The sequence below is a fragment of the Ambystoma mexicanum genome, chromosome 3q (assembly GCF_040938575.1).
Source record: "Ambystoma mexicanum isolate Mex_15411 chromosome 3q, UKY_AmexF1_1, whole genome shotgun sequence".
Classification (NCBI taxonomy): domain Eukaryota; kingdom Metazoa; phylum Chordata; class Amphibia; order Caudata; family Ambystomatidae; genus Ambystoma; species Ambystoma mexicanum.
In genome coordinates, this window is record NC_090926.1 from 239,222,455 (window position 1) to 239,250,086 (window position 27,632).

At 45.8% G+C, this 27,632-nt stretch overlaps 1 protein-coding gene across 1 annotated transcript; it reads left to right on the forward strand.

Moving 5' to 3' along the window:
• Positions 1-12,194: 12,194 nt before the first annotated feature.
• Positions 12,195-27,363, forward strand: LOC138582380 (keratin, type II cytoskeletal 5-like). The gene is made up of 9 exons (XM_069653645.1): positions 12,195-12,933; positions 13,564-13,784; positions 14,177-14,237; positions 16,165-16,260; positions 17,958-18,122; positions 22,218-22,343; positions 23,853-24,073; positions 25,769-25,803; positions 25,923-27,363. Exons 1-9 carry the CDS (start codon positions 12,307-12,309, stop codon positions 26,264-26,266), a joined length of 1,896 nt encoding a protein of 631 aa, XP_069509746.1. The 5' UTR covers positions 12,195-12,306; the 3' UTR covers positions 26,267-27,363.
• The last annotated feature ends 269 nt before the right edge of the window (positions 27,364-27,632 follow it).

Here is a 27,632-nt window from a genome sequence, read left to right on the forward strand (position 1 = left end):
CAACGAAACAGGAGGGCCTCCATGGGGATTTTATGAGGGCAATCCAACTGGGTTACCGTGAGCTCAGCTTTGAATACAATTGCAATCCCACCACCATGGTGGGGTGGTTCGCGGTTGACATGTAAAACACAGAAGCCGGGAGGAATGGCTTGAAGGAGATGAGGGCCGGAATTGGCCTGAAGCCACGTCTCAGTAAGACATAATGGTGTAGGCCGGAGATCCTCTAGCAGGACATGAAGCTCCTCTGCATGGGCCGAGAGCGAGCGAGTGTTAAGTAATAGCATAGAGAAGTCACTAGATGTATTGCTAGTTGCAAGCATGGGATCAGAGGTGTCAGGGTCACTGGGAATACATTTCCATCCTGGAGGAAATGTGGTGCCCTCGGGGGCAAGATTGGTTAGATATGCTCTGGTAAGACTGGTGATTTACCAGTCTTCCCTGGAAGAGGCCTGGACGGGCACAGAGGGGCTTGCCTTAAGCGTGCCTTCGGCGCGCTGCCGGAGTGCCCGCTGCGCCTGCCCGCTGCGCCCGTCCGCTGCGCTTCCGGTGGATAAGGCACATAAATGCCATAGGCGAGAGGGAGGGGAGACTAAGCCAGCCCCCTCAGGAAATAGAAAGGGGACTGCTCAAGGCAGCGTCCCAGAAGGCTGACAATTGAGGAAACAACAATTGCAAAAACAATTAAAACAGTAATGTAATAAGTGTCAACTGAGAGGAGGCTTTAAACTGACTAGCTCCTATGAGCCTGTCTCACCTCTCCCAGCGAATGCAGGAAAACACGGCACTAAATGCCGTCGGCGAGAGGGAGGGGAGGCTAAGCCCGCCCCCTCAGGAAATAGAAAGGGGACTGCTCAAGGCAGCTCCCCTGAAAGCTGACAAATGAGGAATGAACAATTGTAAACACTATTAAAACAGTAATAAGTGTCAACTGAGAGAAGGCTTCAAACTGACCAGCTCCTATGAACCCGTCTCACCTCTCACAGCGAATGCAAGAACACACGGCACTAAATGCCGTCGGCGAGAGGGAGGGGAGGCTAAGCCCGCCCCCTCAGGAAATAGAAAAGGGACTGCTCAAGGCAGCGCCCCAGAAGGCTGACAAAGAAGAATCAACAATTGTAAAAACAATTAAAACAGTAATACATGTCAACTGAGAGGAGGCTTTAAACTGACCAGCTCCTATGAGCCCGTCTCACCTCTCACAGCGAATGCAGGAACACACACCACTAAATGCCATCGGCGAGAGGGAGGGGAGGGGAGGTTAAGCCCGACCCCTCAGGAAATAGAAAGGGGACTGCTCAAGGCAGCCCCCAAGGAGGCTGACAAATTAGGAATCAACAATTGTAAAAACAATTAAAACAGTAATAAGTGTCAGCTGAGGATAGGCTTTAAACTGACCAGCTCCTATGAGACCGTCTCACCTCTCCCAGTGAATGCAGGAACACACGGCACTAAATGCCGTCGGTGAGAGGCTGAGGGGAGGCTAAGCCTGCCCCCTAGGCAAATTGAAAGGGGACTGCTCAAGGCAGCGCCCCAGAAGGCTGACTAATGAGGAATCAACAATTGTAAAAACAATTAAAACAGTAATAAGTGTCAGCTGAGGATAGGCTTTAAACTGACCAGCTCCTATGAGACCGTCTCACCTCTCCCAGTGAATGCAGGAACACACGGCACTAAATGCCGTCGGTGAGAGGCTGAGGGGAGGCTAAGCCCGCCCCCTAGGCAACTAGAAAGGGGACTGCTCAAGGCAGCGCCCCAGAAGGCTGACTAATGAGGAATCAACAATTGTAAAAACAATTAAAACAGTAATAAGTGTCAACTGAGAGGAGGCTTTAAACTGACCAGCACCTATGAGCCCGTCTCACCTCTCCCGTCTCACCTCTCTCTAGTGTGCTAGGCTGAACCAAACTTGAGGGACCCTGAACAAGTAGAGAGGGACAGGGCTATCCGTGATCACAGTGTGATGCCCTCTGTATTAAGGGCCTCAAGCCCATTTACCCCCTTGTATACTCAAGACACTGCTCACTTCATGCCTACAGTTTCACATGAACCATAAGGTGACCAGCCTTAAAAAGGCCTAGCACAATTGAGCTGACAGGTCAGCGTCCATCAGAGACTGATGGGCGAGCGTCCTTGTTCAGGTTCGAAAACATTATGGCCAATATATCTGACCAGGAAGACTCCTATGAGGATAAACTCAGGGAGCTAGACTTGAAGAAACATAATCTACAAAGGGACCATTTGGTTCGCTTTGCAGAGAAAAAAGAGCATGAAGTGAGGACCCAAAAGAGTATTCTAAAAACCCCCACCCAATCAGGGCAGTGGGGGGGAATCTCCACCAACCCTGGAAGCAGGGAGGAGTCAGAAGACTACTCTCCTGTGCGAAAGAGGGAGTCCAAGGGGAGTGACACAGAGCGCCCAAGGCCCAATAGGGGGATGAGACTAGGCCCCACCATTCTGAGAGAAACTCACAAGCTCAAGAAATCACGGAGCGCCTAGAGGATAACGAGGGGTCCTCAAATAGCAGCAGCTCTGAGTCTGAGGGCGAATGGACTCAAGTGAAGCGGCAAAAGAAGGCTAATAAACAAAAGGTGAAAGGCCCCATTAAACAGATTAAAGCTATTAGGAGTTTCATGACCTTATATCACAAGAATGCCAAATATTCTGTCTGGGAGCATATGGAGCTATATGAACAGATGATGACCTCTTTTAAAATTAAAAATAGCCAGAATTGCATAGAATTTGTTAATGGACGTTCTCTCCAGAGTACTCCAACTTTTGGCTGACTTGCATGATTGTGCCAGAGAAAACTGTCTCGAGGACAAAAGTCTCAAAACCCAAGACAACACGGAGGTGTACCTGAAATCCCTGCACAAGGACTATGAGGAGGAACCAGACTAAGGAGAGAAAGTTCCTCCCCTCCGGGCGCAGAAATTGTAGACAAAATTTTAGCTGTTGCTACAGAATCCGCATCCCCAAAGGAGAGCTGTCAGAAGAGAAATGGGTAAACATCAATCAGTTAAAAAGTTGTCACCCCAGATATCCTTTGCAGCTGATCGACGAGCCAAAGGAAAAGAATGAGAAGAAAGAAAAAGAAAAAGCAGAAGGAAATATGTAGGTCCATAGGTATATCTGTATAACAGGTAGTACTTTTCTTTATTGTTATTGCAAAAATGTATAAATGAAACCATGGTGTAAAAGTCAAATTATGTCATTGCCTTAATGAGTAATTTGATTGATGATATTGTTCAAATGCCACGAAAATTGTAACTGGATGCCTTGTTACACTGTCGTAATTCTTCCGGGAACCGTGTCAGTAAAATATACTAAAACCAGTTTTTATCTATCTCCTATTAGATGATTAACTTCATTATCCCCTAGACTGGTGAGGACCTCCCCGGGGACCTGGAAGGGAAAGGAAGGAAAGGGGGTGCCGCTCCATATCCTGCCACAGAAAGACGGAAGGAAATCCTGGCGTGCCGCTTCCTGATGATGAAAAACTCTACCAGAGGAACCCCACTCTGCCCTACTCTCCCTCAACAAGAAGTCACTGGAGAGCGGGGGAGGGATTATGTGGGGTATATTTACCAGCCCCAACAAAAATCCCCTGCTACACAAAACTGTGTTTTAGCAATTACAAAATAAAATGGCTATGATGTTGTCTGCTGAGCACATCTGGGGCGAGAGTGAACACAGCCACCCCAAAAATGGCTGCATTTGTTTTTCCTCATATGATTCCGGAGAAAATAACTTAAAGGTGCAATGGCTCTGCCTTTCTCTTCTGTCTCTTGAAAAACTCGAGACTGCACCAGAAAATTATTTGCTCTCCGGACAGCATCAAACTGGTGCCTCTTTTCGTTTTAAACAGCACACAGCACACAATGTGTTTGTTCAACACAGTCCTGCCTGTGTATTACATTGGAATGCCATGAAATCAGACAAGCCCTGCAGAATGACATTGTTTTTAGCAAATAAAGTTCATGAAGAGCATAGTATCTTGATTAAATCTGCACGGTTCGCATTTACTTTTGCAACAAATGAACGCACGCAAGGTACTTCAAAGAAAAGATTATTTCCCTTGCTGTTCGTCATTTACTAAGGAAACTATTTGCAAGCACATTTCTGTGCTCAGAAAGTGAGCTCATCTTTAAAAGCCTTTACAGTAAATGAAAAAGAAACCGCGTTTTGTGAAATGAACCTGAGTTAAAAAAAAAAAAAAAACATGTGTAAAACCCGCTTATGCAAAGCAGGGAAATGACATATTGAGAACTAAATGTAAAATCATACCATTACTCACACTGAAACAGTATTATATGTGTGGGGATGGGGTTTGAGGGTTTGGGGGTTTGGTTTAAATGTATACCTACTTATTCTCAAAAAGACTTGGTTCTGTGAAAGAAAGAGAGAAAAAGAAAATAAAATGTTTGAAACCTGCAGAACAAGTTTGGCCTAGGCAGGCACTTCAAAGGTACCAGCCCCCCATGGGAAAGAAAGCCCTTCCACAAATATGAAAGGGCCAAAGTGTGGAAATTTGCGACCTCGTCAGAATGGCCGGCATTTTTACAGCAAGGGACAATGGACCCAAGGGGAACTAGCACTGTCACAAAGAGATGTGATTTCCTTTGCCACCCCTCCTCAGCTTCAACTGCGTGGGATCAAAGGGCGCCATGGAAACCCTGTTGTTCAGACTATCACAGAAGGGGCAGGTTGGCTGTAGATATTTGAAGGACCGCTCACACAGTGACAAATGCCCTCCATATACTTTAGAGAACTTTTTACATTACGACATTTCTTTCAATAACCAGAATAAACACTAATGTGATGATATAACAATTTGTATGAGATTCTTAGACCCACAGAATGAGACTAGGTGCGTCGTGTTAGCCCGTGGTGAACTGGAATGACCGAACATTTTTATTTCAGTGTGAATCATAAATGGCACAGACATGAAACTTGAGGAAAATATGTCACATGATAGTATGGATATATAGAACCATTTGTAGAATTTCAGGTGTTTTGTTTCTCCTGAAAACCGTGAAAGTGTGCCCAAGGGCAAAACAGCATCACACAAACTTTGCATTTGAACCGGAATATTCCTTGTTAAATATGGGATTTGCCTATCTGGTTTTTCTGATGGTAACTGTTGTAAATATAAAGTTGTATTCCATAACTCCTTTTCTTGAAAAATTGGGCTTGTAGGACAAAAGGAGTCATAAAATGCATAAACCTCAGGGGAGGTCACTTCCTTCAATCCAATCAGCTCGGAGCGAGGTGGCGACATTAACAGCCTGACCTATCTGATTGAAGGGGTAAGTCCAGATTACTTCCGCCCCTATTGTAAAATTCACTGATGTCATTCTGCCTACATAAGAGGTAGACAGGGAGGCACATGGATATTCAACATTCTAAATTCACCATGCAAGATTCCAAGACTCCAGAACCAGACCCAGAGGTAGCTGATCCAGAACCACATATCCAGAACCAACTTAATCCTAATAATTCAGGGAGAAAGGCTGCTGATTCCTTTGAGAGAATCCAGCAGCCAGACACTTTGCCCAGCTGATGCATCCCGCTGTCCACAGTGACCAGACCCCTTTTGCCCAGCTGTTCCCATAAAGGAGATCCCCGCCGCTGCCCAGTGACCAGATCCTTGCCTCACTGTCCAGAGACCCGTTTAGTTGTCAAAATTACCCAACTCAAGTGCTTTTTGTAAGTATCACCCTCCCCATGACTAAAAACTGCATACCCCGCTCTGTTGCTTTGTATTCTGTCCAAATCCTATAAAACTCCCATAAGAACCCCTGGTAATTTCCCAAATTGTCAGTATCGTTTGTTTAACCTGTCCTTAGAAGCATCTGTGTTAGCCCATATGTATTAGCGTAATTTCTTTCAAATCATTTCAGTTATCCGTGTAAATCCTTAGTACAATTTTTTAGATTAATTAATTAATTCCCCTATAGGGAGGAACACGGTGCGAGGTGGTTAACATTGCAAATTAACCTCCTTGCGTACAGTGTCTTTCTTTAAATATCTAGCCATTAAAATATAGTCTAAGTAAAACTAATCATTTTGCTAACAAAACCGATTTTGCCTAATTGTTTTCATTATAAAATCCAATTTTCATTTCCTTTAGAGAAACCCAGACTGTCACCCCATAAAGAGTCAGTTTTTCACTTCACCATCCGATGCGCTATATGCCTTTCTACCCCATCATAAGATCCAATTTCCGATTTTGACAGTTTAGCCTATTTCCTTAGCTATTTGCTTGTTCAAGTCAGACTAAAGTAAGAAATTTAAACTCTGCCACGTGTGATTTTGCTGCCCTGTTTTCCTTCCCAAAATTGTTTTTCTCACCTGTGTTCACATTGATTTAGTTCCTTGCCCGGTAGCTTGTATGCTTCCATGCCTCTTTAGTACAGCCACACGAATTCCTGTCCTAGCTCTTCTACCGTGAATGTAAACTGACCTCTAAGTATTCAGTGAAATCCGAGTGTGCCAGTTTGCTCAGTTTTAGGGTTTTCAATTCTTGTTTTGGCCTCCCATTCTGGGGTGGTAGGTTGAGTTTAAAAACAGATTTTTCCCTCTTATATCTGACTCCTTGCCACTACTTTCCATCCACACAGAATTTAAATAACAGGTGTTTGGGGGAGTGTTGGAGGGGGAGTGCATAACAGTGTGTAATTTATGAGTGTGACAAAAAGTGATCCTGCTTCCATCTCCATTCAAAATGTATGTATCTGATGTCAGAAAGTTACATTATTTATATTATAACATTGTGCTTTATATTATCACCCCACTGGTGATTTCTGCCCTAAATTTGATGTGTTTGATTTTGCATTTGAATTTTAAAAATAAATAAATATTTCATTATTACACACCGGCCTGGTTCATGGTCCATTGCAAATTAACAAGGGGGGTCCTGGGAGTCCCTCTGCCAGACATTAGTCCTGGTTACGAGAGACTTACCCAGAGTCTTTAGCTCACTATCTTTCACAGAGAAGAAATATCCCAAACATATCAGTCTTTGTCCTGCGCTGGGGCAGTCCAGCACCGAAATGCTAGGCAATTCCCCTCTGAACAAGAGTACCAACAGAAACCCCAGACACGTGTTTCGGTCTGGTTGGACCTCATCAGTAGGGTGGATCTGTGCCTCTCTAAGAATAGTGAGCAAGGGGTCCACGTCTGGATTCCCCTAGTAACTTAGGGTGAGACCCAAAGTTACTTAAATATGCAAATTAACAAGGGGGGTCCTGGGAGTCCCTCTGCCAGACATTAGTCCTGGTTACGAGAGACTTACCCAGAGTCTTTAGCTCACTATCTTTCACAGAGAAGAAATATCCCAAACATATCAGTCTTTGTCCTGCGTTGGGGCAGTCCAGCACCGAAATGCTAGGCAATTCCCCTCTGAACAAGAGTACCAACAGAAACCCCAGACACGTGTTTTGGTCTGGTTGGACCTCATCAGTAGGGTGGATCTGTGCCTCTCTAAGAATAGTGAGGGGTCCACGTCTGGATTCCTTTCACAGAGAAGAAATATCCCAAACATATCAGTCTTTGTCCTGCGCTGGGGCAGTCCAGCACCGAAATGCTAGGCAATTCCCCTCTGAACAAGAGTACCAACAGAAACCCCAGACACGTGTTTCGGTCTCGTTGGACCTCATCAGTAGGGTGGATCTGTGCCTCTCTAAGAATAGTGAGCAAGGGGTCCACGTCTGGATTCCCCTAGTAACATCTCTTTCGGTGCTGGACTGCCCCAGGGCAGGACAAAGACTGATATGTTTCGGATATTTCTTCTCTGTGAAAGATAGTGAGCTAAAGACTCTGGGTAAGTCTCTCGTAACCAGGACTAATGTCTGGCAGAGGGACTCCCAGGACCCCCCCCCCTTGTTAATTTGCATATTTAAGTAACTTTGGGTCTCACCCTAAGTTACTAGGGGAATCCAGACGTGGACCCCTTGCTCACTATTCTTAGAGAGGCATAGATCCACCCTAATGATGAGGTCCAACCAGACCGAAACACGTGTCTGGGGTTTCTGTTGGTACTCTTGTTCAGAGGAGAATTGCCTAGCATTTTGGTGCTGGACTGCCCCAGGGCATGACAAAGACTGATATGTTTTGGATATTTCTTCTCTGTGAAAGATATTAAGCTAAAGACTCTGGGTAAGTCTCTCGTAACCAGGACTAATGTCTGGCAGAGGGACTCCCAGGACCCCCCTTGTTAATTTGCATATTTAAGTAACTTTGGGTCTCACCCTAAGTTACTAGGGGAATCCAGACGTGGACCCCTTGCTCACTATTCTTAGAGAGGCACAGATCCACCCTACTGATGAGGTCCAACCAGACCGAAACACGTGTCTGGGGTTTCTGTTGGTACTCTTGTTCAGAGGAGAATTGCCTAGCATTTCGGTGCTGGACTGCCCCAGGGCAGGACAAAGACTGATATGTTTCGGATATTTCTTCTCTGTGAAAGATAGTGAGCTAAAGACTCTGGGTAAGTCTCTCGGAACCAGGACTAATGTCTGGCAGAGGGACTCCCAGGACCCCCCTTGTTAATTTTCATGGTCCATTGCAACACGTGGTGTTTTCTAAGGGGGTTGTGAGACGGGTTGGGTGGCTCTCAAAGTAGGACATGAAATCAATAAAGAGAAAAAGTGTTTTTATTGCGCGCCACATCCCTTTCCAGTGGAAAGTGTTGTGGTCTGGAGTGTCTCATGTCTTAAATCTGTTACATTGTGAATAAAAGGTGATTTTACTTCCATTTCTATTTAAGGTTTATGTTGATGATGTTAGAAAGTTGAATTAGCAGTATTATAATATTTGCATTTCTATTGTCACCACACAGGTGATTGCTGCCCTACTTTTGATTTGCTTGAATTTATTTGAATTCTAAAAATAAATAAATATTTAATTGTTACACATTGTTCATAGTCCACTGCGACACGGGGTATTTGTTAAGGTGGGTGTGAGAAGGGTTGGGTGCCTCCTCAAAAAGAATCCGAAATCAATAAAGAAGAAAAGCATTTTTATAGTGGGGCACATTCCTTGCCATTGGAAAAAGTCCTGGTCTGGAGTGTGCCATGTGTTAAATCGGCTACAGAGTGGCATCCAAGTTATCGTGGTACGGTGCAGTGGCCAAACCAAATCACGTTCAACTTCTTTAAACCCTGTTGGGTCAAAGGTAAAATGAAATAGATAACCAATCATGTAGCAGGATTAGGATGCACACACTCACACATATGGGGCCTCATTCCGAGTAGGGCGGTAAGGGATACTGGGCACCGGAAAGCAGACCGGTGCCGGTAATCCCTTACCGCCCTACTACGAGGTCCCTTAGCGGGTCCCTCCTTTAACGCCTGGTCTGACCAGGCGTTATGGACAGGACCCGTTAAGGGACTTCAGAGCTAATAACGGTGCCACAATTTGTGGTACCGTTATTAGCGCCTTCACCATTCACATTGAGCTCTATGGGGGCTCAAATGGGAATGGGGAATGCCTTTTTCAATGGGGACTTACCGGTCCCGCAAAGATCGGACTACACCAGTAAGTCCCCATTGAACCATACCGGTGCCGGACCCGTTATTGGAGGCAGTCATGGCGCAAATAGCGCCATGACTACCTCCAATCTCGGAAAGAGACCCATGGTGTTCCTTTTAAAATCACAGCAGGTTTTATTTGAAGATATTCAGGCTCCTGGAGAACCTGCATGGACAACCCCTTGGAGGGTTGCTGCAGACTCTGCCTGGTCACAGGGAATGGAACTGAGAGACTCCTGCCATTGGCTTCACGGAGCTGATTAAAGGAGCTTCGCAACCACAGGTTGTGGGTGCAGAATTAGGTCCATAGACAAGAATTTGAGTAACACTTTCCCAAGTTCACTTGCCTTCTAGCAAGCCAGCCTGCCTTTTCCCTGGAGAGGGTTTGTCTGCAGTGGAAGTCCTTGACGGTAAAGCTAGGAAAAAACTGTGCCCCGCACAAATCATCTAGCCTTTGGCACTTGCCACTCACACGTTGTTTCTACCGAGATTTTGCGCACCCAATTGTGGTCTGTTCAGTTAGTAACCTCCCCCAAACATAGGATACGCTTTGCTCAGAAAGCAGGATGTGAACCTGCAAGGTTTTGAAATATATTTGGGTATGAACAGTAGCAGGGATGAGCACCGGTGAGATTGAATTCGCTCCCGGAGCCAACAATCTGAAAACGATGGAGCATCTGCACTGCCACCTCTCGTTGAATTGGATATTCCTGTCAGTCAGACAAGAGCGGAGCCCTGCAGCTGCTGAGCAAAACCACCCAGCCGCACCTCGCATCTTCTCTCCAAGGGAAAAACAAGGCACAGAATTAGCCTGAGGGCGCCAGGGGTGGAAACTGGTTTTCTCCAACAGTGATTTAACTATGAAAAAGCCACATTTTAAACATGAAACCATAAGATATCTATACAAAAAGTGGGGCCAATTTACTATGTCAGGGGTCATGAACAATATGATAGTTGGCAGACTTTCTGAAGGTACATTGAAAACTGGCCAAATTAACTGAGCTCAAAGGTAGGAAAACTAAAATTATCAACATGAACTGGTTAAATCCTTTACAGAAACAAATCATGGTTAGAGAAACTCTGCACCTTTAAGAGCATCCCAAATGCGTGTCCCTCTTCTCGATCTGAAATGTGGATGAAGGACATGGCACATACAAAAGGATCATGGGCAGCATCCTCGGCCAGGTGGCACATGCCTACAGTGGACACCCCCTAACCAGGGCGGATCCCTAACACCATGCAACCTAATCCGACTTCCACAATCGCACAGCAACCATTGTATCCTGATAACCATTCAAGAGGACAAGATGGGCTTCATGCGGTCGGGATTTAATGTAACACAGTAGTTTCGAACCTCAATCAATCCTTCCCATGCATGCATACTTCCAGATATAGGACATGTGCAACCCCAACTAACCTGCTCCTTCCAGCCACACTAACGGGCCTATGCTGGAAAGACAAGAGCTCTGCCAGACTGGTTACCCAGCACCTACTACCATACAGACGAAGTCAATTGAGAATCCCCACCTCTGTGTTCCTTGCAGATGTGTTACTAGGCAGTCCAGGTTACCAACGTATGATGCAGAGCACCATCTGGGTACTGTAAAAGCATGTCCCCAAGCTTGCTTCTACAAACTGCAATGACTTATCATTTCATATCATATCAAGAAATTCGAGATCTGTTCCTGGGTAAGTCCCCAAGCTACCCTGTCTTTCAAAGCTTGCTTCAACCAACTGCAGGAAATTCGAGATCTGTCCCTGGGTAAGTCCCCAAGGTACCCTCTCTTTCATAGCTTGCTTCCACCAAGTGCAAGAAATTAGAGCTCTGTCCGGGGTAAGTCCCCAAGGTACCCTCTCTTTCATAGCTTGCTTCCACCAACTGCAAGAAATTCGAGATCTGGCCTGCAGTAAATTCCCAAGCTGCCCTCTCTTTGAAAGCTTGCTTCCACCCACTTCAAGAAATTGGAGATCTGTACCGGGTCCATTTCACCACATGAGCATTTGCCCTGCGCTGTTTGTGGCCACCATGCATACAATTGCGTGTATGTGGGTACTGGGAAACCCAAGCTGCCCGTTCATTTCAGGTGCCTGGAATGCAGTGCACCACACCTACCCATGCAGAGGATCAACTTATGCCTGCAGGAAGAAGAGTGCTCACCTTGGATTTAACCACACTTAAACTTAACACCATGTTCCATGTCAATCTGCGTGTAGATTTGAAAACAACGTGGCATAAATTAAGTGATTTAGGAGTACAGCTTCAGAGACGCCTCCCTTCAATCTGCTTTATTTGACAGAATGTGGCTGACAGAGGAATTACAGGGTAGTTCATACAGATGTAGTTTCGACGACATGTGTGAGACACAGCAGTTACAACTTCATGAAAAACAAGATCTAGTTTTCCTGCTATACCTTAATTGAACCCAACTCCCTACGGGTAAATCAGATGAAAGTATTACATAATAGTGAAGCCTGCAAGCAAAGCTGTTTTATTAATTATCATCCTCTGGAATAGGCGTGTTTCATTTAGCACTCCATTGGACAGGTGGCAAAGGAATGGTTGCTGCCAGGCATGCCAAATGTGGCAAGCCCCTGTTTATGAGTAAATTGGCCTTGTTCCACATGTAATGTGGCCCAGCCTTCTTTCCCAAATATATAAAAGCAGTCGCACGCTCTTTTAAATCAGAGGGGATGCGTCTCCTTTCCTTCCAGCTCTGCTGTGCACCCAGACATCACTAATAATTCTTTACTTCTTCGTCTCTTTCAAGAAGGCACCATGAGTTCCAGTCAACAGTCTTTTTCTCATTATGGAGGAAGTGGTAGAAGCTTCAGCGCCACCTCTCTAGGAGGAGGAGGAGGAGGAGGAGGAGGAGGAAGAGGAGGCGGTGGTGGTGGTGGTGGCGGTGGAAGAGTCAGCTTCAGCTCTGCTTCTGTATCTCATTCTGCAGGGGGTGGAGGTGGTAGTTATGGCCGTAGTGGAGCTGGTGGTGGAGGGAGTGCTCGTGGGGGGTTTGGGAGCAGAAGTCTGCTCAATCTAGGAGGAAATAGACACATTTCCATATTTACAGGCAGTACTCGAAGTGGTGGTGGCTTTGGAGGTGTAGGGGGTGGTTATGGAGGTGGCAGCTTTGGCGGTGGCGGATTTGGTGGTGGGGGTGGTGCATTTGGCAGTGGAGGAGGTGGCTTTGGAGGTGGTGGTTTTGGTGGAGGAGGTGGTGGTTTTGGCGGTGGTGCTCCTGCATTTCCTGTTTGCCCACCTGGTGGAATCCAACAAGTGACCATCAACCAAAGTCTGCTGTCACCACTCAATTTGGAGATTGATCCCGAAATCCAGAAAGTGCGAACCGAGGAGAGGGAGCAAATCAAGACACTCAACAACAAGTTTGCTTCATTCATTGACAAGGTAAGCCAAGAACCTGATCTTTTGGATCGAGGTGGAATGGTGTTTTATGGCTCAGTGTATTGTTCAAAAGTAACACATGGGGACTGTTGGAATGGTAGAAATCACGGACTTCAAAAAGTTTGCCTGGGGTAACAATTGGACAGTTCAGTTGTAGGAGGTGGCATCTGAAGGTCTGCGGTGAAAAATGGCATTAGCCCATCTGCTTGCTCTCTGGTTAAAGCAGTGGTCTTTAGAACTTAACATGCATGTGTGCATGTTTTGTGCATGGGTTGTAGGTAGGATGGAATGGTGGTGAGAGATGTTTCATACTTTGCAAAGAGAAATTGATGTAGAGTGTTTTGTGCAACAGCACGTGTGAGAACTTAGTGACCCGAGATATCTCCTTTGCATTGAGAAGATAATGACCTATTTTGTTCGTGATGTAAGAAGGAGTGCTCTGTGTACTGGCGCTTGGTGATAGGGTGTAGTTTATGATCAAAAAAAGGAGATCAGGACTTCTCCGATGGTGGCAAGATATTCCCCATCGCAAACAGCTCCCCCCTGAGCCTGGAGAAAGGAGAGAATGCAGGCAGCAAAAGGGATGGCCCGAAATCAGCACAGATTGCCAAATGTTTTTCTTATGGCTTCCAGGTCCGATTTCTGGAGCAACAGAACCAGATGCTTCAGACCAAGTGGGACTTCTTACAGGAACATGGCCAAAAAGGCGGCAGCAAGAGGGACAACCTGGAGCCGATGTTTGAGGCATACTGCAACAACATGAGGAGGCAGGTGGAAAGGCTGACATCAGATCGGAGCCGCCTGGATAACGAGCACCGCAACATGCAGGATCTTGTCGAGGATTACAAGAACAAGTATGTGAATCCAGGGTGGGGGGGGGGACGCGCAGGGGGCTTCTGAGAACTAGGAGGGAGGCATGGCACCAGCCTGGAATTCAGAATGCAAGACATGTCATTGAATTGCACATTGCAACGTACTTCATATTCGGAACCGGGTTTACAGATGTATTTTAAATGCGCGTTACTGTGACTGGCCAGAAAACAGTCATGGCAGGCGGTGTGCACAATCTGCACACACCTGTCTTGTTAAATAGAGCTGCAGCCTTGCCAGGAGGGGTATGGGCAGGTTTTGGAGCCTGAAGTGCTGCGATGCAGAAGGCACACGCATGCTTGGGATTTGCTGATTAGAAATACAGGCAGGAAGCAGGACACCTCTAACTTGCAATCACTGATCCTTGCCCCCACAGGTATGAAGATGAAATCAACAAACGCACAGCTGCAGAGAATGAGTTTGTGGTGCTCAAGAAGGTATGATGTGATGGGAGTGACAGTGTAATGGCGATGAAGGTGACAGGTCCGACTCATTGGCTTGTTCTTAGAGCGCACCTTTAGCGGAGGGTTGAGAAAGGGAACGAGTGGGCGGTCTGCACAGGCCTTCTCATATGCTCATGTGTCGGGTTTGTTTGTGTAGCAATCAATGTTGTGCTCTGTTATTTGCCTTTTATACTGCCCACAACACCACCATACATGTCTTAAAGCACAGAGCCTTGTTCGTGCAGTGACGAATTGTGAACTGTCCCAGAGTGTCATCCATATCTTGATTTGTGGGCACAGAAAACTGGCAAAGAGAAAGAGGGGGAAACATCAGGGAGACAAAAAAGGACAGACTGGACTCACAGCAGGTAGGGACATTGAAACATAGGGGTGGGTGATAGTGGTCGGTGGGATGGATAGTTGTCAGAAGAAAATGGCATCCGAAGTACGGACGAGCGCGTCCTTAATGGAGAGGCAGGACTTTCCTGGAGGCCATTACTGGGGTGCTTTTGGCATTACGTTTAAGTCATGTTGAAATGAGTGCAGCTGGTCTAGAGCTAAGCATTTTGTGGTACTATCTTTCTTTGATGAGACAAATAGTGATGTGTGGTCAGTGTGGAGACCTAGGCAGTGCGGGATAACAGAGACATTCGAGCACAACACACGTCTGAGTCTGGCACAAGTAGATAATTGTCTTCGGTGCAATATAGATTCCACACTCGTGGTTCAAGGGCCAGGGCCGAAATGCATGGATCTGCATAACAGCAAAGGTTGAGAGGGAGGCATCATGGTAACACGTGTCGGCTCCCATGGACATTGACATGGTGCAGTAAAGGGAGCTGCTAAAGCAAGGAAACCAATAATGGCAAAACGGTTACATTAGTCGAGATTCGTGCGTGTAAGTAGGCTTCGTGTCACTGCTTGATAGCAACTTCATGTCTTGTCAACGTGCTATCTTACGTTTTCTGGTTTTATACTGTGTTTCACTGCCACCTGGAGGGTCTCCAGCTACTCTGGTGCATCTGAAAGTGAGGGGCTGGATAAGGTTAGTGGGGGGGAGAGATCCATGCAGGGCAGCTTTGCGGTTTCGTTGCTGCAGGCAGACCCAGTGGATCTTGGGCTCTGCAGGTCCCTTTCTAGGTGTCCTGTCGCTAGCATAGAGGCATGTGTGTCCAAGCGAGAGCCTTGTGAGGCCGTTGTGCAAGAAGGCATTGGCTGGGGCTGTGGAATGTAATGTGGTTGTAACTTGTAAGGTGTTCAGTTTTGATGTTTAATGTTTGCTGGCAGAGGGACAGTGGGCAGCTTAGAGCACCCCTCCAATGTGTAAGTGGCCACATCATGGTACTGCTGCCCTCCAGGTAGGGTACTTGTGAGTAGATGCCCTGGAGCACCCTTTTGTGGTCTGGTATCTAGTGCAGGGACAGGGTGCAGAGACTGGTCCTGGGTGAGAGTAGAGGAAGGCAAGGGTGGAAGAAAGGGGCATAGGGCGCATGCAGCAGTGGGTACTCAGTGGAGAATGGATGAAAATATTTTCCAAAGACATTTCAGAAAGATGGTGAATTCCTACAGAGAGTTTTTCAATGGGAGTTTGATGAGACAAAGATCAGGAACGATAAAAAGGTGCCGTGTGGATTCATCAAAGCACACCACAAAAGCTGGGTGCGCCATCCCTTGGACTAAAGGGGTTAGTGTAACTGCGGGAAGGTGAAAAGAAACATGCTGGCAGTCAAAAAGCTGGGGGGAGGGCCTGGGTAGGATGGCAGTGCAACAACACGGTAATCTTGTATGGGGGACAGGCTAAAAGGGGCAGAGGGATAGGAGCAGGATGCATGGGACTGAGAGGCCAGTGTTACCTCCAACGATCACCTGTGTTTTAAGTGTGATTTGATGTTACCTCAACATCTCCCTACACCTTCCTCAGGATGTTGACAGCGCCTTCATGACCAAAGTGGAGCTGAATGGAAAAGTGGATACTCTGACTGACGAGCTCCAGTTCTACAAGTCGTTGTACGATGCGGTATGTTGCCATTGGCAGTCACCTGCCCCTTTCACTTCACAGCAGATGGTATTTAAAGCATGTTCATGCTAATCAAAGCGACATGAGGGGTTACAGAGACAGAGAGGACATCAAGAGAGACAGAGAAAGGGGAGTGGGGCGGGGTTGAGACCTATAAGGTAGAAGCAACTTACTCAGACAGAACTAAGAGGCTTCGAACGAGATAGCGAAGAAAGACACATCCGACTCGCACAACACCGAAAGTCCTCCAATGAGAGAGGAAAAATAGACACATTACACTCCCAGTGAAATGAAAGTATTTTAGCTAGTGATGGAATAGACAGACACATCCTATTCCTGCAGAACTGAGGACATCTGAGGAAAAGGCAGGCTGACACTTCCTCGTCCTGCCCTGTAGGAGTGATGGTCTTTCTAAGTTCACACAGAACTGAGGGTCTCCTAAATTTACAGAGAAAAGGCACATGTTGCACCCATCGAACTCAGGGTTTCCAATCTAGAGAAAGGACAGCCCCACCCTACTCCAGGCAACTGAGGTTCCTGTAATAAGCGAGGGGGCCGCTTCCAAATCTCCTACAGCCACGTGTGCTCTCTAATAAGAGAGAAGAGGCAGCACCCAATCTTACAAAACTGAGGGTCTTCTAATAAGAGAGAAAAAGAGTAAACAGGCCTTACTCTGACCACGCTGAAAGTCCTCAAGAGAATGGGGACACACCCCACTCGCCCAGTACTAGGGGTCCTCTAATAAGGGAGGGGTAACACACCTTTCACCACAGAAATGCGGTCCTCGTATCAGGAAATAGAAAACCCACCTGAATCCATAGTTTTGAGGGCCCTCAAGTAAGAGACAGGAGACAATGACACTTCCTACTATCAATGAACGGAGTGTGGCGCAGTGGAAGAGACACGAGGAGACATGTCCGACTACCAGAGAACAGCGGTATACTAATGACAGGGGAGATGCAGACATATCCTACGTCAACAGAACTGAGGCTCTCCTAATCAGAGAGGTGAGCCAGTCACATCCTGCTCCCACAAGCTGAGGCAATTGCCCTAAAAGAGGATGGGTCCCCTACATTATACTTGCACTAATGAGGGTCTTCTAATGAGAGGGAAGAGGAGAGGTATACACATCCAACTACCACAGAGCTGAAGCTGACCTAACCTTGGAGAGAGGAAGGGAAATACTCATGCTCAGAAATAAGGCTCTGCTCATCACTAAAAAAGTGATGTGAAAAGTTCACATGGAATTATTTGACGGGAACCTACAGAATCACATGCTTTACCAATACCTCTTGGACTAATCTAGTGAGTACTAACAAGTGCCAAGGGCAGGTCCACAAGATAATCCAGAGAGGATTCCCTTCTGCACAATATATCACTGGGAGGCCGATTGGGGGGTCACACGTAGAAGAAATACTACCACCTTTGGTATCTTTACCAGCTACACTAGGAAGTATGGGGTGTAAAGGCGACCACTACATGCAGCATTTGTGTCGGGTACACAGAGGAAGCACAAGGGCAACACATGCAGCATCAGTGTGAGGAACACAGGGAATCTAGATGGTGTAAGATTTTGGGTGCACCATATCGTAATGCCCAGTAACACAAAGAGAAACAGTCTCCAGGACTAAGATGGTGTTCGAGGAAATCCACACAAGGTCATTCCATTGCTGAACTGTGTTTACTGTGACTTTCAGGAACTCACAGCGATGCAAGGACAGATGTCGGACACGTCTGTTATCCTGTCTATGGACAATAACCGGTCCCTAGATCTGAACAGCCTCATCGCTGAAGCCAGAGCACACTACGAGGATATCGCCAACAAGAGCCGAGCAGAAGCTGAGTCTACCTACGCAAGCAAGGTATGTGACATGATACTAAAGGGAGAAGGATGTCTTTAGCACAGCGCCCTGCCAAAATGGGCACACGGGATTTAGACTAAACCACCTTCTACTATTTTAGTCATGACAAGTCATTTATAAACGTCTATATATGTCAAAGGTAGGACTGAGCCATCAAAAGCGCAGATCTACAGCGAAACACTCGCTTTGAATGCCTGGCGTTTGTTTAGACTGTCACATGAATGAGAAGGCTGGTTGTGAGATAAATACCTTTCTATCACTGGATTTAGTGTACCAGATGCGGCGTTGCAAGATTTTGCTCCTGATATCATTTGTTAATAGGATTAAATGAAGTGATATACACCTGCTCCATGTGGCACAGTGGGTACCCCGCTTGTACTTATTGCACAGATTGTCCACTACACAGTGTGAGAAAACTTGCCTCCATGTCCTCTGTGGGTCTGTCTCAATCAATGCTGATGATGGCTTCCTGCTGCAATGGGGCAAAACAAGGCTGCAATGGCAATGTAAAAATGCATAGCAAGACCCGCTCGAGAGGTGGGACAGGTCTGTGCTTTAGACACTGGACCGCAGGACGTGTCATAAGCTCAGTGAACAAGGGGGATGAAAACAAGCGCCCTCCTCCATCAAAACCCACAGGAAGCAGTAGGGATGGGATGTACATTAAATGACCTAATCCGAAAAACTCGAATTACAACATTGCAAAGTCCACTTGCTGGCATTTTGTGATTCAAACTTTTCGATTATTTTTTTTTTGTCCCGCCTTTTAGTGTATGCGAGGGACACCCCTGCAACTCCTGCAGCCCATAACAAAGGTCTATGCGGGTGGGGGACACCCCTGCAATCCCGCTCCCCTAGTTCAGCATTATGGGATTTGACCTTGTCAACTATGCCAAATGCACACACAACGTTCATTCAGCATTTTTGATACGATATTTTGGGCCAGAACCAAATTAAACACAGCAGGGACTGAAGGCCAGAGCTAGACATGAAAGGGAACATTTATCCATGCTGTGGATAGTTTGCGTTTCAACCTTTTCCACATTCATCAGACAAAAAATTATAGAAAGGTTTCCTTATGCTACAAACGACACACGCCCATCCGTGTCTGCCATGAACCACACAGGCAGACACCTCACTCTGATGCTCGGATTGGTGGGGCCATGCATTATTAAAACAAATAATATCTTGTTTACCTCCAATATAAGCATTAGACGTAGGAAGATGGAAGGCAAAGTCCTTAGCTACCCAGGGAACATAGTTGGTAGTGCTGTCGTTTCTTAGCTTCAGAGATCTGTAATATTATGATTGGTAGTGCTGTCATTACCTAGCCACTGAGATCAGTAATACCATGGCTGGCAGTGCTGTCCTTTCTTAACTTCAGATATCTGTTTATGATTGGTAGTGCTGTCATTACCTAGCCACTGAGATCAGTAATACCATGGCTGGCAGTGCTGTCCTTTCTTAACTTCAGATATCTGTTTATGATTGGTAGTGCTGTCATTACCTAGCCACTGAGATCAGTAATACCATGGCTGGCAGTGCTGTCCTTTCTTAACTTCAGATATCTGTTTATGATTGGTAGTGCTGTCATTACCTAGCCACTGAGATCAGTAATACCATGGCTGGCAGTGCTGTCGTTTCTTAGCTTCAGAGATCTGTAATATTATGATTGGTAGTGCTGTCATTACCTAGCCACTGAGATCAGTAATACCATGGCTGGCAGTGCTGTCCTTTCTTAACTTCAGATATCTGTTTATGATTGGTAGTGCTGTCATTACCTAGCCACTGAGATCAGTAATACCATGGCTGGCAGTGCTGTCCTTTCTTAACTTCAGATATCTGTTTATGATTGGTAGTGCTGTCATTACCTAGCCACTGAGATCAGTAATACCATGGCTGGCAGTGCTGTCGTTTCTTAGCTTCAGAGATCTGTAATATTATGATTGGTAGTGCTGTCATTACCTAGCCACTGAGATCAGTAATACCATGGCTGGCAGTGCTGTCCTTTCTTAACTTCAGATATCTGTTTATGATTGGTAGTGCTGTCATTACCTAGCCACTGAGATCAGTACTATTATGCGTGCTCGTGCTGATGTTACTTAGACACCAGAGATCAGTAATGCTGTGGTTGGCAACCTATTATTTAGCCCCTTATGAATGAATATCCTCGAGATGATAGCGCTCATTTCTTAGTGACCAGAGAGCAGGGATATTGTGTTTGGTAGTTCTGTCATGTCTTATCTGCCGCTGATCTACACTGTTATGGTAATACTATGGTTGGGAGAACTGCCATACTTAGACATCACAGTTAAAACATCATGTGCATATCAAAGCTGTACTACACTCTGTTTTCAAATACAGTGCCTTCATTATTTCCAAATCGTTGCCATTCTGTCTTTCAAAGCTATGTCAGATTCGACTATATCACCATAGGCAAGGAGGATATCCAGGAGGGTAGCTCAGGTGCAACGTGCTCGCATTGGGAGCAAGACCATGCAGACAAACACAGGTTCCATCCCCGGTCACTGCTCTTAGAAACCTCTGGGCATTAACCCCGTCATAAAACACCAATTGTAATTGGTTAATATAATTATATGGGTGCTTCCATTGCCATTGCATGTGCTTTAATGGCCTATCCTGTATTGCCATAGTTACGACTCCAGTGCTAGTGTAAGGCTTCTGCCATGCTACTTTCAGTTGTATGTCCTTGCTCCCACCATACTTCTTCATGTGCCGACCCCTGACAAGCACACTGCAACCTACAATGATGTACTCCCTCTCCCACCAAGCTGCTTCAAATGCTGTATCATACCATCAGTACCAGGTGTTTCAAAAAGACTTATCTCAGTAGAATGTTCAATTGTTTTACCATGCTACTTCCCGGGCTATGCTATGTCTTCAGACATGCTGTTTTCAGTGCTGTGGAACTTTGCGGACAATGGCATATCCTTTGCTATTCTACGATCACTGCTGCACAATAAATATACTGCCATGTTCCATCGCTAAACCATGTCTTTTGCCATGCCACTTACACTACTGTGCAATATATATATTGCCAAGCTACTTCCAGTCCTTTACCATGTATTCTGCCACTCTACTTTCAGTGCTGCACTGAATTTTACACTGAGTTATTTCCAGTCATACCTTCTACATGGTGTCCCCTTCTTGTAGTTGTATGAAGGTACCTCTCGGTGCTTGCTATGTTTTAGGAAGGTACCACTCCATGTTTGCTATATCTTATTAAGGTACCTGACATGCACCATTAAAGGCTTTACTGTCACTGCCAGTCTTTTCTTTTTCATTGAAAGGCAGCTGCTCAGATGTTTGCCAAATGCTTATTTTAGTAGAAGTTGCAACTTGAATTTACACAGTTCTATGTGGTTTTGTCTAAACAATTTTGATAGTGGTAATTTAATTCACCTATTTTTTGTGAAACAGCTTTGCTTATTTTTTTCTCTTAATTGGGTGTCACCCCCATAACCACTCTCCAGTCACCGACTCCATTTTATACCCCTTACCAGCTCACACGGTTCTTCAATGATGCCCTTTTTGACGTGTTGGACGTGCAGGAAAGTCCCAAAATGTCAATCTGTAACTCTTCCTCCCCTCCCTGTGGTTAGGGTGTGGCTTTTAGACATCACATTGCTATTTGAAAACTGAATGCAGGGGAATTCTACCAGCCATTTTACCAATCCATTTACATCTGGTTTGCAGGCCAGCAAGGTCGTTTACTCCCAAAATTGTAAGCATGGAAGCAGTTTGGCATCCAAAAATATGGAATGACTGCCACATTTTCAGCCTTGGGAATGTAGGAAGTTGTCTCTGACAAAGTTGACTAAAGCACTGCGTGAGTGTGAATGCAGATGAGGTGGAGTGCATGCACTTCTGCGTGAACTGAGGAGGCCATATGTTTTGGGATACAACAGTCTTGAACCTCTCCATACCTGTCTCCCCATAGCCCACGTCCTGTACTCGCAATTCATTGAACTAAACTCTACAGGAAGAGATAGAGCGAAAAGAGGATATTTGTTCCTAGATACATAGATATTAATTCTGCATTTAACATCTTTTCCCACTGTCATTGTCGCTCAGTTTCAACAGCTCCAGGCAGCTGCTGGACAGCATGGAGACCATCTGAAGAGCAGCAAGACTGAGATATCCGAGTTGAACAGAACAATCCAGAGATTGAAGGCAGAAATTGAAAGTGTGAAAAAACAGGTATGCGTTCTGTTTCGATTTCTATTTTGGTTTGTGGGGGACATTCTGTCACACAAAGTATCTTACAGAGCATTAGACAGGACAAACCTGCTGGCAGGTAGGTGCCCTGCAATCGGCGTCCACCTATTTCACCTCCATCACAGGAAGCAGTTGCAGTGATATGCCAACTCATTGCAATGCCAAGTCACTGAAAATGCTTCCATTCATTTCAAAGCCAATTTCACCAAATTTGAAGAAAAGGGGAAAAATAGCATCCTAAATATTTAAAAAGTAGAAAAAGTACAACATTCATTCTGGATGGAGTTGAGGATATAGAAAGAGGGAACTGAGAGTTTAGAAGAGGAACAATGGAAACAAGAGTAGTAATGGAGGTAGGGGGGAGGACATGCCCCCCTCCTCCGTTTTGCATACCATCTGTAAAGTAATACCACTGTAAGCTATTTCTCAGAAAAAGCAAAGAGAGCCATGCACATCCAGCACTGCAGAGCCCAGCACAGGTGCACTAATGGCACATTTCCAAGAAAGTCACCCATGCCGCCACCAATATCAAAAAGCTGCGAGCTTTCAAGAAAACAGTTGCTATACCAATCAAGCATGGGCGCGTCATCAACATCTGCAGAATGGTCCGACAAAAGGAGACTGTCAAAAGATGGACCTGATTCACAGAAAGGATGTACGTGATTATTTGGAATAGGAACTTTTCGAAGATGAAAATGTCGAATTCTAAATGTTGATATTCGAAATAAGCACCCCACAGCCAAGTGGCCTTTATAGACCCCGCTCCCCACACCCGCTTACTTACCTTTTGGTGGTACACTTCGCTGTGTGCCGCTTAGTTACTGCAGCTGGGTGGCTCTGCAGTGTTCTTTTCTTTTTTTCTCCCGCCTAAACGTTGTTGTTTTCGATGCAAGGGATACCCCGCCACACCCGATTCCATTATAGCGAACAAGGTGCAGGGTACACCGCTGCAACTCAGCTTTCCTTGTTCGCTATAATGAAAACCGTATGGATGAAATGTTTGCCATTTTTTGCTGTATGTAATTTTGGTACAGCCAGATCCGATATTTTGGTGCAATACCCACAGAAAGCTCTTTGATTATATATGCTTGCAATGAAAGGACGGGGACCCAGATCAATGAAGTAATTTTAAAGTCTGTCCTTCCTATGTTGTAATAATGTTTGTTTTAATCTATGAACACGCCCTGTACTATTCCGCAAGGCAGTGCACTGCCCATGAGAATCAATTACACAGTAACTTTACCCATGCTTGGGCGAGTGGTTTAGACCTCTGATTTCGTCACACAATGGCGGCATTAAGAGGTGTCTTGACGTGCAACTAATGATTCTGGTAGGAGAGGATTTTCGGCAGATGACACTGGATGTCTAATTGAACATGCATTTAAGGAGTGACTTAAATCAAATTTCTTTCCCTATCTGACAGTATTAGCTTAAAAGCCCTTGATGTCAAAGTGAGTTAAAGTTGGAAGTATATGTTTCCCTCTTTTACAGTGTGTCAATCTGCAGACTGCCATCGCAGAGGTCGAGGAGCGTGGAGAGCTTGCCCTGAAGGATGCCAGGAAAAAGCTGGCTGAATTGGAGGCTGCTTTACAGAAGTGTAAGGAGGAAATGGCTCGTCAGCTGAAGGAGTACCAGGATCTGATGAATGTCAAGATGGCCCTGGACCTTGAGATCGCCACCTACAGGACCCTACTGGAGGGAGAAGAGTGCAGGTGAGTGCAACGTACCAGTGCTGATCTGAATGCGAATAGAAGGAAGTCCTGTTTCAGGCTTCCATCAGGCTAGCAGGCAATGCCACATGTCAAAGAAAGAACTCAGAGTGAACTAGAGGTGACAATAAAAAGCAAAACCTACTCCTACATTACCACAGGGAAAACTCAATGCATGAGTAATTTATGAGGGAGCGGGAGCTTTAAGCGTCATGCACCCGACATCCGAGGTGTGAGATTGCACTGGACCTCGCCGTGCAAGAAGTCATGTATAGATTCCACATGGCGGACAGCTGCCAAATACAAGTCAGTAAATGGACGATCACATGTGTAGGCGTAAAATGTCTGCATAGTGGCCTCTATTCGAATTATAATCCATTGTCATGAAAGCATTCAAATACATCAATCATCATAATAAAAGAATTTACCACTCTTATCAGACAAGATATTACCAACAAACAGGTGGTGGCCCATACATCCTCAAACATGCACAGGATCATCAACAAGGAACGAACCAGCAAGAGAAAGGCATGGCCACCTCACCCGGCTCACACATCACTCATACTCAAGGGACGCGCGACAATTGAGTACCATCACAAGAACCCGGCACCCAGGGGCCTCGGTCCACTTCCTGAGGGCACAAAAAGCAAACGTTTGCGAATTGTGTACATAGTGTGCAGAAAGGGTGTGTAAAGTAGGCAGGTCTGCCAAATGTGTAATTTGAGAATAATTCTAGCAATATGGGCTTTACGCTGCTCGCTGGTACCATCGACGCTATCGCATCTGCATACTAAAGAATGTGGCTCGTTTTCCTTACTGCAGTTGAAGACGTATATATGTTAATCTTGTATAGAACAATGAGCTGCCAAAGTTTCATACAATCAATTTAATTATTTATTTATTGTTTGCTTGTAAGGCACTTATGCAATAAGAATATACTGTTTCAAAGTGCGAGCAGGGAGGGAGAGTAGTAAGTACATTACAATAATTGCAACACAATATTTAAAGAGCAGAGGGAGAAGCGGGAGGGGTCTGAACCTACTATGCCTTGTGAATATTCAGAACATGCAAGTGCAGAAGGAAGAGGGAAGAGGGGTAAGTGCTGGAGAGTCAGAGCCCGTGGGTGAGCCATGGATGAAGTGCTAGAATGTTGCGTGCTACACAGCCTGGGCTGAGGGAGGTGTAAGTGCAGGCCTCCAGAGCGAAGGGGATGCAGATGCAAAGTGCTGTGGAAAGACAGTAGCTGGCAAGAATTGGTGTGGGAGGTCAAGGCCCAAAAGATGCATAAGGGCCAAGGACACTGATTCAGCAACTGTGAGATTAGCAGAGGAGAGAAGGGGAGAAGGAGGAGGAAAAGAGGAAAGTCTTAAGGAGCTTCCGTAATTTGAGGAGATCCTGCTTCAGGAGCATGGGGAGGGTAAAGCTATTCCAAAGGAGGGAGCTTGCAGATGAAAGCAAGCGACCCCCTTCCCTCTGTTTGGCAAAACGCTTTACACACAAAGAGTTGGTGCCAGAGGAGCGATAAAAGGTCTTTTTGTTCTGTTAGCTTTGGTGTGTGCTCATTATGCTGCGCATGGTTGCTAGGTTGTGTCATTTAGAGAACCGCATTAAAACAGATCTATGAAGTGATCGAAGCCATGCAAAAGCCGGAATGCTGAATCCTTTATCTCACCACTCTTGATTTCCTTTCACTCACAGGATGTCTGGACAAATCCAGAACGCAGTGAACATCTGTAAGTACCTTCTGTATACTCTACCCTCTTGTTTTTGGTGGGTGGATGATGTGTATTGGTTGGTTAACTATTAACTTCCAGTAGTACTTGAGTGTAAATTGTGTGCGTTTTTCTTGCAGCTGTGGTCAGCAGTGGCACAAGCTACAGCTCTGTAGGAGGAGGAGGTGCCTTTGGTGCTGGAGGCGGCGGAGGTGGATTAGGCGGTGGAGGTGGATTTGGTGGAGGAGGCGGCAGTGGATATGGCACAGGAGGCGGAGGAGGCTTCACTGCAGGAGGTGGCAGTGGATATGGCTCAGGTGCTGGATTTGGCAGTGGCGGTGGATATGGCTCTATGAGTGGTGGTGGATATAGCTCTGGAGGTGGGGGGAGTATTGGAGGAGGAGGAGGAGGCGGTCGAAGCAGTTCAGGGGTGGCAATTGTCCAAACAACCTCACAGAGCTCCTCAAGGCAAAAGTACCACTAAAGACAGCAAGTTCCACCTAATGGTATGTAGACATAAAGTTTCACTCTACTGGCAACTCCACATACAATCCCTTTTTCAATCCCTCCTTACTGATCACTCACACACAATCTGTCTAAATTCCCTATTGGGGCCAGCTCTGACAGAACAGTAAACATTCCATTCCTGATGGGCTGCTTTGCAGATGAAAATGTACTACTTATACAATTTTCAACAAACTGCTTTTTGTCCACGTATGGTACTACTGGAAACACAACATACTTTAGAGAGATTGGTCTGAAAACGGCGGCTTTCCATCGGCTTCCCAGAGCCTGTCGTCAGTCCGTGCTAGAAAGGAAATCCCTGCTCCTGTGCTGGCAATAAGCTTCCATCATACATAGTCCTTTTAAGTCGGGCTAACAAAGAGCAGGCAGTTTGCATGGGAAGCTAAAGCTTTCAATGCAGAGGAGCATTAGGCCGACCCCAGCATGTTCACAGGACTGATATCATTGTCTGTGTATCCGGTGGGGAAGGAGGGGTGGCAATCCTCTTTTTTGGGATTGGACTCAAACATTTCAGTTTGTAACTCTTCTATTCAGATCAGAGATAATTCCTAGCTTAAGAAACCCCAACTTCTTGCTCAGGTCTGAAAAGGACACATGTTATGGAAAACAATCCACGAGTATAGAATCTAGCACATGCAATCTGGACATACTCCATCACCAGGGCCCTGCACTTTACACCCTTTCATTGTACAGCTGCCTTCAGGCATGCAATGCTCTCAAGTGTATGCGAGTCAAAGATGTATCGAGGAGAGTGGTCTTGAATTGTGGGTCAGGCTTTAAGACTGTACCCCATCATGGTGACCAGGGAGGTTTATTTGTGTGCTAGGACGATCCATCATCTACTAAACAGGTCTAAACTGTACCTTAGTGTCTACAAAGGCCTGATTGTACCGTACACCACTGCCTGCCATAGACGCTATACTGTACCACTGCCGCTTCTGCACTGCACCCCCTGCCTGTGTTGGATTTGCTATACCACTGCCTGTACTTTGCATCCCTTCGTTGGGTTATTTTTACTGTCTGGTGCACTTCTAATAAACAGTATGTCACAACCCCTTTCTTTGTTTCTCTGTTTGTTATTGAAGCGGTTACCCGAGCTGGTCACAGGTATCCTAGAAGATTGGTTCTTAATGTCGGTTATTACAAGAAATGACATTCTTTGTGTGCGATGCACTTCCATGCCAACTGTCTCAGACTGCGCACTAATTGTCTCTGAGTAACTATGAACTAAGGGGGTGTTGTCCATTGAGAGGTTGTGAGTGACATTTAATATGCAGCAAGTGCAGAGCTTGAAGTGTCTATGATGTCACTCAAAACACCAAGGT

Coding starts and splice junctions, on each gene's coding strand:
- LOC138582380 (XM_069653645.1), top strand. CDS start 12,307: ATGAGTTCCAGTCAACAGTCTTTTTCTCATTATGGAGGAAGTGGTAGA. Junction 18,123..22,217: donor AGTCTACCTACGCAAGCAAG/GTATGTGACATG, acceptor ATTGTCGCTCAG/TTTCAACAGCTCCAGGCAGC. Junction 22,344..23,852: donor TTGAAAGTGTGAAAAAACAG/GTATGCGTTCTG, acceptor CCTCTTTTACAG/TGTGTCAATCTGCAGACTGC.